The following is a 9,929-nucleotide window of genomic DNA, read 5'->3' on the forward strand; positions in this document are numbered from 1 at the left end:
ATATATATATATATATATATATATATATATATACTACAGGCGTCTTTCAGTTTCCGTTTACCAAATCCACTCACAAGGCTTTGGTCGGCCTGAGACTATAGCAGAAGACACTTGTTCAGGGTGCTATGCAGTAGGACAGAACCCGGAACCATGTGTTGGGAAGCAAACTTCTTGCCACACTGCCACGTCTGCACCCAAGTCTTGTTAATATTATCTAAGTAATCATTAAACAGTAAAGATTATTTTGATTTCTGATGTCTGATCATCGTTAGTTTTCTTATACTTAGCATTGTACATAGTACCGGACTATATTCGAACTAGGAACTTCTATTTTCAAATATCAACTAAACTACTGATGCATAGCTGAGCCTTCTTAAATATCGCAACCTTTCTTTTCCGCAACAGCAAAGTTTGAATTTAAATGTTTAATTCTTCTTTCATAAGATAGCGAGGTAGCAAAACCGTTGGTGCGTCAGAATAAGTCCTCTTTATGGCTCATCACATTCTGAGTTCAAATCCCACCGAGGTTAACTTTATCTTTCATTCCTCCGGGATCGATAAAATAAAGTGCTACCAGTCAAGTACTAGAGTCGATGTAATCGATTAACCACTTTCCCCTCAAAATGCAGGCTTTCTTCCAAAATCAGAAAGTTGTATTAAACTTCTTTCTTATCTCCGTTTTCCTTCATTTCATTTTGTTCTTTTTGTCTACTTCCATTTTTTTTTTACAAAGTAAAAAGCATTCACGATTTTTTAATTTTTTCATTGAATAAGTTCCATTATTCTGCAACTCATTACCTAGTTGTATGTTTCCATGAATAGTAGAAACTTACCCAAGTTCACTAGCTTAAACCTAAGTTCCCTGTTGCTTTCCAGCCTCCTCACCGAGGGAAGACCTATCAAACTATAGGTGCTAATTTCCGCTACATAACGATGCAATTAAAAATACATTTTATCAGTGTTTAGTTGTGCCTATGGGATCTAATTAAAAGTTGATTCTACTGGCATAATGAACATTTTCACGAATCCAGAAACTTTACATATGTGGAAAATGGAATTTAATGAAATTGCTTATCGTATAAAGGTCCTGATGATGATGATGATGATGATGATGATGACAACGATGCAGTTAATGACGTCCGGAAATCATTGGTATCTGTACTTAAAGTATGTTTGTATTGGAGATGGTGGGGGCAAGAAGACAACAATAATGGTTAAAAAGAAACAACTTCGGTAACGTTTTACTTTCTAATTAGCTTAAATTTGAAACTTTTATCTTACTGGTTTTGCTTATGTAGAATGTTCTATTTGATATTCTTATACATCTTTGAATACCTGTGTACTTTGATATTTAGTTGCATGGTGCAATACCGAACTACTGAGTCATATATAGACGAAGCGTTACCATACCCAAAACGTTATACCTATGTCTGAGAAAGAAAACTCCTAATTAGAAGCGTTACAGTTGTTAAAACTGTTCGACTGATCCATTAACAGAAAAATAATGTAACATTTTCTCTTTTTTTGTTTTACATTGCGATTTTAAAGAATTTTATTCTCTTTCTTACACAGGCCGATCAATGTTCTGGATTGCAAGGTTTCCTCGTGTTCCATAGTTTTGGCGGCGGCACCGGTAGTGGTTTCTCCTCACTCCTAATGGAAAGATTATCTTCAGATTACGGCAAGAAATCCAAATTAGAATTCGCCGTGTATCCAGCACCTCAGGTAATCAGCTTACGTCATTTCTCAATTTGTCACATTGCTTTCCTCGCCTTTCTTCCTCAAGAATTTCAAGTAACCAATTAATTAATGAGTAATGTGAGGGAGAAGCAAGGAAGACGTCCATTATTCATTTGTTATACATTGAGCTCAAGTCAGACAGATTTAGGAATTGTGATGTTCGTGCCCATTTTTCTAATATGCATTGACTGCACAACAGGATCGAAACTGCTACAATAATTCGGATCGTAAATCAACTAGCCGGATCTTATTTCTATCACACGGTTTTTTCTTTATTATAATCTATTCAATATTAAAATGCACTATTACTAAGTCATGAATATTAAAATAAATTATTAATGTAATCAATATTAAAACATTATAAGGCGGCGAGCTGACAGAAACATTAGTTCGCCGAGCGAAATACTTAGCGGTATTTCGTCTATCTTTACCGTTTTGAGTTCAAATTCCTAAATCTGTCTTGCTCAAGGACACAATGCGTCGCCGGAAATTGAGCCGAATACGCTAACCACTAAGCCACGCGTCTGCATGAAGAAGTAGGCAACGAAAGCACAAAACAACTAACGAATTATTTTAACCTACAGTTTTGTCCTTAAATCCTCATATGGACATGTGAAATAGTTGTTTATGTCCTTTCCCATTTATTTTAATTCATTTAATTCTGTATCGTTAAGCCAAAATCATTTTTGAAAGTCGTATCCCAATTATATCATCATCCCCTGTTTCTTAGGTGACTTTAGTAGAATGCATTTTATAGCCAAGCTCCGATCATACAATAAGTTTGATGCCTAAACCAATCTCTAACATTTCGAGAGACTGCATTTGTCATCTGACACATAATAACCCTATAGTGATATCTCTCACAGGGGCTGTATATTACAGAAGACACTGTAATAAACCACAATTTACGAACCATATTTTCGTTGTTCTTTCTCCACCAAATATACCCAATCAAAATCAGGTCGATCTCGAAAAAATATCTGAAAACAATCTGATAGGCATTTCACTCTTCATTTTGCCAGTGTTGCCAATCCTGTGGACTTTATATTTCAATATCGAACAAACGCACAACTTTCTAATGCAAACCATACTCTTCCTTCCTACATAAAAAGTCCAAACAATGCTGTTTCTATCTATACAAACTACGGAGCTCTCTTTAATCTTCCTTCATACTTTGTACACAGGTCTCATATCTTTGTAACCCAGTCACCTTATGCCAGGATTTCTATTAACAAAACCTTAAACGTGTCCTTTAGTAGACACATTGTAATCTATTCTCCTTCAACATCACTTATACATCATTATTACAACATACCATGAAATCAGTCTTATACCATTCAATCTACCTGCTTTGGTACATATCGCTAAAACCATCAAAGTCACTACAACTACTGATGATCTCCCTTTGTGAGAACATTTACAGCTTTGAATTTTTTATAACATTGTATCTCAAAATACTGTTGTATCAAACTATATCTCAAAAATTACTCACATACTTGGGACGACTGTATCCCCACCTCCAGAAGATCATCTGACTTGGCTGGCAAATATTTACTGACCAACAAGCAACCAGGCACCTGCAACTGAGATGAGGCTTCTTGGTCTCATCTAGTACCATTCTCATCGTACTTGCTCCTCTGAACTTCAATGTTACATACAAATCCCATCGAGTCTACTCGATGTTCCTTATGTTCATTAAAGGGATTTCCAACCACAAAATTACTACATTCTGGTATTCCCTCCCTACTCACACTTTTTCTATATATATATTAATTTATAGAAGTTCAACATAATCATTATCGGCGCTACTGCTTTAAGGTCTGCAAGTATTATGGACACTGATCTTCTTCTACGAATTAAATAATTTGAAAAATAAAATAATTTCCTGTTTTATACTTTTCTTTGTTATCAAATTCATTGTCTTCTTCAAAACAATTAAATTAAACATGTCAGTCATTCTGTTTATTTTTAGATATCTACAGCTGTTGTTGAACCTTATAACTCCATTCTTACTACTCATACCACACTTGAACACTCCGACTGTGCATTTGTAGTTGATAACGAAGCAATATACGACATCTGCCGACGTAACTTAGATATTGAAAGACCAACGTACACAAACCTAAATCGATTGATTGGACAAATCGTCTCTTCTATAACAGCGTCTCTTCGTTTTGATGGAGCCTTGAATGTAGACCTTACTGAATTTCAAACAAATCTTGTTCCTTATCCAAGAATTCATTTTCCTCTTGTTACATATGCACCAATTATATCTGGTAAGTGAATATAGTTCGTTGCTTATTTTCGTTGATTTTGGAGCGGATGCTGATAATGAATGTGACTTTAAAATTTTCAAAATCGATGTAATATATTCTAATAAAATATTAAGCCGAGTCAAACGACTAACAGCCACCGTTGACGACATTCATAGTGTGCCTAATTAATTAAATCAAAAATCTACTCATTATCATGATGTATCCATTTAAAGAATTCTCTCTCATTTTTATAAATTGTTTTGTTGACAACATTTACAGCCGATAATATTTCGAATTTCTAGAATTTAACTGTATTTATCTGTAATTTATTAGTATTTTGGCAAAAGTTATTTTGCCCCATTTAAATATGCTAACTTTAAATGGAGTATAAACACTCTTTTCTTTTCTTTTCCTTATAGTTTCATTTTTTAAAAATACATAAATGTAACTCATCTTCCTTTTCAACTTCTATCTCATATTTCTATCTCATTTATTAATCAGCACCGGTGAGTTGACGTTTGGTGCCAAACATGACCGGACAAACAAACTATAATATTGCTTAAAATTTTATTTATCCAACTTAGCGTGAATATTCATAACGCAAATGAACAATATTACACAATACTTTTGCAAGGATTTGTCTAGTACAAGCTAACAAGTGATATTTTCCTCATAACTATGGTAGGTTAGTAAAAACTGTCACATGCTCTACTAGGCTTGGCCTATGAATATACTGTAATGAGACCTCATGGGCTCAAAACTTAAGTTCAACGTACGATCGAGACATACAAATCAGTATTTTAAAGTTGACTGGAGGTTCGGCTTATGTTATTCCTGGAGCTACCGTTTATGTACGCTATGAATCTACCATTTTCAAAACCCGAAAAGTTCCGGATTCCGAAACATACCTAGTCCCAAGAGACTGTATATTTGCATTAACATTTTCATCAAATGACATGTATGCCATGTTCGTTTATACTATGTTGGGTTTGTTAGCATAAACTGCCACTCTCCACTGATATAACACAAAATCTTTGGCATTGACATATTCCGTACAACGGATCTTTAGTTTTTAAGATGAAAATAGACCATTTTTTAAAGTAACATAAGTGTTTAGGTGATAGTTAATGCATAATACTCTGAAAAGATAATGCGATATTGTTAAATGCAATGACTTATATTGGCGAAATTTATCAACTTTATTTGTTGTAATGTTCCTTTTCTTCAGTAAAAATTACAAAATTTCCTTTTTTTTTTTTTACTGTTTAAGCAAAACCGTAGATTATTTTTAAATCATCACAATATGTTCCTTCTTAGACTATCTTAAGTTATAGTTTCGTCATTTCTCACGTACAAATAAAACGGAGAGTTTTCAAGCCAAATTTGTTTTTATACTTTAATATTCTATATTTGGCTTTTTGTAAACCTATAATTTAAAATTTCTTCTCTGGCATTTGGAGAAACTTTCTACATAATGACGATAACGGTATTTTTATAATACATGTCTAAAATATCTGAGATAAACTTTTGCATTGTCATTATATGTGTGCATGTGTGTGTATGTATGTATTATGTATGTATGTATTATGTATGTATGTATGCATGTATATGTGTGTGCGTATATATATACATACATATATATATATATATATATATATATATATATATATATATATATATATACTCATTCTCTTATCAAACATTCTTTCTAACAGCTGAGAAAGCCTACCACGAGCAATTGACGGTTCACGAGATTACAAACGCATGCTTTAATACAACTAACCAAATGGTAAAATGTGACTTGCAGCAAGGGAAGTATATGTCATGCTGTATGTTGTACAGAGGAGACGTGGCACCAAAAGATGTCAACTCTGCTATCGCAGCCATCAAGACAAGAAATTCGATCCAGTTTGTGGACTGGTGTCCTACCGGCTTCAAAGTAGGAATAAATAACCAACCCCCAACACTTGTTCCAGGTTTGTATGTTTTAAATTTGATATTAGCCTATCTTAATAATGATAGAAGAGGTCAATGTAATCGACTTTGCTAGCCTTGTTTCAAAATTTGAATCAATATTTGTTTTATGGTGAATAAGGCATCGTGCCGACAGAATCACCATCGCGCCGAACAAAATGTTTAGTGGCATTTCGTCTTTACATTTTGAGTACAATTGCTGCCGAGGTCAACTTTGCTTTCCATTCTTCCGGGATCGATAAAATAAGTACCAATTAAGCACTGGGGTCGATATAATCGGTTAGCCTTCTCCCCCAAAATTTCAGGCCTTATGCCTACAGTAAAAAGGAGTATTTTTATGGTGAATAAGGTGGTAAGTTGGCAGAATCATTTGCGCACCGGGCAAAATGATTAGCAGCGTTTCGTCCATGTTTACGTTCTGAGTTCAAATTCTGCCGAGGTCAACTGGAGTCGGTAAAATAAGTACCCATCAAGTACTAGGGTCGATATAATTGGCCTGCCCCTTCCCCTCAAAATTGCTGGCCTTGTACCAATATTAAGAACTATCTTTATGCAGTCAAAATGAGAAGAAATCTGTGAAAGCCTATTAAATTCTTGCTTTACTATGATATTTAACTTGTTTGTTTCTTGTTTTTCTCTGTGTGAAGAAACTAGATGTATCTTTATCAATCAGAAACTCTGTTATTCTACAGAATTATTTTAGAACTTGATGAAAAATTCTACATTTTAAAGAACATTTGTAGGGAAGTTTTAAAAAATATTTGTGAATGCGATTTTTAAAACTGTACATACTTTTTGTTATTGTTTTTTGTCATATATAATTAAAATCTATTTGAATTTTTCTATCTTATGTAGCTGGGTTAAATGCAAATTTGCCCTTACTTCACCTCCGTTCATTTTTTTTTTTTTATTACAACTAAATGTTACTAAATAAATTTTATTTCTTTTGTACTTGAATTTCGTGTGTGCGTGTGTGTGTGTGTGTGTGTGTGTGTGTGTGTGTGTGTGTGTGTGTATGCGAATGTGCGTGCGTGCATTATATTTCAATCTGCAAATTTTTCACTCTTACACAAGTACAATATTGTACATCAATTTAATGATTCTCTCATCACAACTTTCGTCATTACGGTGACGTCTATATTCGTCTTGAGGAGGTCTAATAACACCCAAACGTAACCAATGCTGTCTGCTGTCTTTGCCAAATTCATCATTGAGTTTTCTTTTCTTCGCCGCATAGGTATTTATAATTCAAAATTCAACATCCAATGCGTTACATATGTAAACACTATCTTATATCAATAATACATAACGAATCGGCAGTGAAAAGCAGAGTAGCACATTTGGAATACTATCTGATAATTATTCAATTTCCGTAGAACCTTATCATACGTATTTCCAGGATCGATAAATTAAGAACCAGTTCCATATTAGAATTGGTTCAATTTACCGTTAACACACTCCACTAAAAATCTGGCTATCTGCAGAAGAAATCAATATTTCCTTTTATTGATTATATTTCATGACTTTAAACTAAAATCCCATTGCAATTTGCTGCATCAAGAGTGACGATTATATGTACGCTACGGCGCTTACTTTAGCGAGGTACAGTATTAATATCAAGTATAATGAGAAACTGGAGATAAGATGCAAATGCAAAAGGTGTAAAATTTCGTTGTAATAGTCACAAGAAAATATGTGAACGGATGTAAAACAGGATTTTTTAAGCAATTATATTTAAATGTTATACAAGTAAGACAGAAAATTAATCTAAAACAAGTTGTAAAAAAATTTAAATGCATGATATAAAATATTTTAAGATAACAGAATGGTAGCAGCTGATAGAATTGTAGCAAACATGTAAAGCAACCATTATATCTTCTTAATATTAGCCAGACAGATGGTTGTTAGTTAAATAGTAAAGCCATAAAATTATCGAAGGTTCATTAACAGTTTAACCTTAAAATGAACATAGCCTTCAAAGCTTCATGCTTCATACGGGAAACAGAAGACAGACATAGAAATGAAAGACAAGAACTTACATTATCACTCAAGTGTGAGTAACAGAAAGGTATGTGTACGAGTATATGGTGAACATGTATGTATATATATATATATATATATATATATATATATATATATATATATATATATATATATATATGCATGTATGTGTGTGTACATGTATGTATGTATGTATGAATGAATGTGTATGCATATGTGTGTTTGAGCATATGTGTGTATCTACAAGGTGTATTCAACAAAAAAATATAATGGTGTAGCCAATGGTATTAGATAAATGTAATTCTTGTTTTAAATCTGTAAATTAATAGAATTAAGATGAGAATTAGTAATTCAAAACAGTTCCTGGAATTTTTCCAAATTACTATGTTAATCTAAATCTCCTGTTTCCATCTTACTACAGCCCTATCAAATTAAATATTACACAGCCTAATTACTTCCCTACAAAGAACATTAGGCACATTTGTTAGATATACCAACCCAATGGTAAAATAAGATCTGTGGTAATTCAGAAAATGACAAAATTTTCACGATGTGTGGTCTTTTTGTGTTAGCTGTCTTTCCAAGAAAATAGTGTTCTTAGCAGTCAGCGAAATTATAGTTGTAAATTAGGTCAGATGAAGGATTTATATTATTGCTATTCAAGGTGTTAATATCTAATATCATTGAAGGACGAGGTAAGACGATCAGGACATTAACGAGATGAAAGTATGTCATTGCAGAATAACCGTAAAATAAAACAGCAAAAAAAAAATGAAAGTAACAATGAAGGCAAGGCCTTGTAAAAGGGGAAAGGAAGAACAGAGTAAAAGAAAAAACGAAGGAGAAAGAGTAAATGTGAGATGAGGTTGTGAATAAAGAAAGTAGTGTGTTTGTAATCTTGTGTGTACACCACCACAATTAGATTTTTTGTAATATATAGAATTCAGAAAATTAGAAGAAACTTTTAAACTAACTATTAACAGTAGAAGTCAACGTCTTTGCTCAACTGTTAGAAGAAGGATAAAAACGAATATAGCTTAATTAATTTGAAGTTCCAAGTTTTGTCGTGCTGACGAGTCTAAAAGGAGGACGAAATAGTACTTTTGCGACTACCAGTGACTTTCAGAACTTTATCTCATGGAAATGTAAAAAGAAAAAGAATTATTTAGAAATATACTTTTAACTGTTTAATATAACATAAATAAAAATTCCTTAACGTGCTTAAAGCCAAAAGTGATTCTTTCCCCAACTTTAATAGCAGTCAACCACGTGTTCGTATACAGTTGATACTGCTCAATGGCATACTGGATAATTTTGTTTAATTGCATAACTTCCAAAACCATAAACCATTTAGCATCTAATTTTAGGTGAAATTTGTTGGCTAACTACATATGCAAATACAATGAGATTCCAATTAATTGCATGAAATCTTAAAGATCTTTAGCAGCAAAAGTAAACGGACAAAATATTGCTTAAAATTGATCGTTTGTTTCGATATGAATAAAGTGATTCTGGAACCTTCTGTTTTCATGATTAGTTAAAATGACAGTTGTCAATACTTCATGTTTTATGAACAATGGATATCAAGAGTCAAATGTATTCAAATAACAATTGTTCCCAATAAATTTGATATCTACAAGTATTCACAACTTTTAGTTTCATTTTATTGTGTGTATGTGTGTGTCTACGTATGTACGCATAAATACATACACGTAAATAAATATGTGTGTGTATGTCTGTGTGTGCGCACGCGTATATTTATACATACATACTTATATAGATACATACATACATGTTTGTATGTATGTATGCATACATGTATATACGTACGTATTTATGTATCTGTATATTCTATTCTGTTTTTAATTATTTGAGCTGGTTTCTAGCAACGATACAAAGCTCCATCGTTGGAATGTAGATGACAAACACAAATTCATATTTTAAACTTGAGAAAAGTCT

At 32.9% G+C, this 9,929-nt stretch overlaps 1 protein-coding gene across 1 annotated transcript in view; it reads left to right on the top strand.

Annotated features, from left to right (window-relative positions):
* Positions 1 to 9,929, top strand: part of LOC106883886 (tubulin alpha-8 chain) — a 59,233-nt gene that overhangs the window by 30,341 nt on the left and 18,963 nt on the right. The window contains exons 4-6 of the mRNA XM_014935025.2: positions 1,573 to 1,725; positions 3,713 to 4,016; positions 5,711 to 5,971. Of these exons, the coding sequence (XP_014790511.1) occupies positions 1,573 to 1,725; positions 3,713 to 4,016; positions 5,711 to 5,971 (718 nt within the window). The remainder of the gene's footprint in view (positions 1 to 1,572; positions 1,726 to 3,712; positions 4,017 to 5,710; positions 5,972 to 9,929) is intronic.

This window comes from Octopus bimaculoides, chromosome 1 (genome assembly GCF_001194135.2).
Source record: "Octopus bimaculoides isolate UCB-OBI-ISO-001 chromosome 1, ASM119413v2, whole genome shotgun sequence".
Taxonomy (NCBI): Eukaryota; Metazoa; Mollusca; class Cephalopoda; order Octopoda; family Octopodidae; genus Octopus; species Octopus bimaculoides.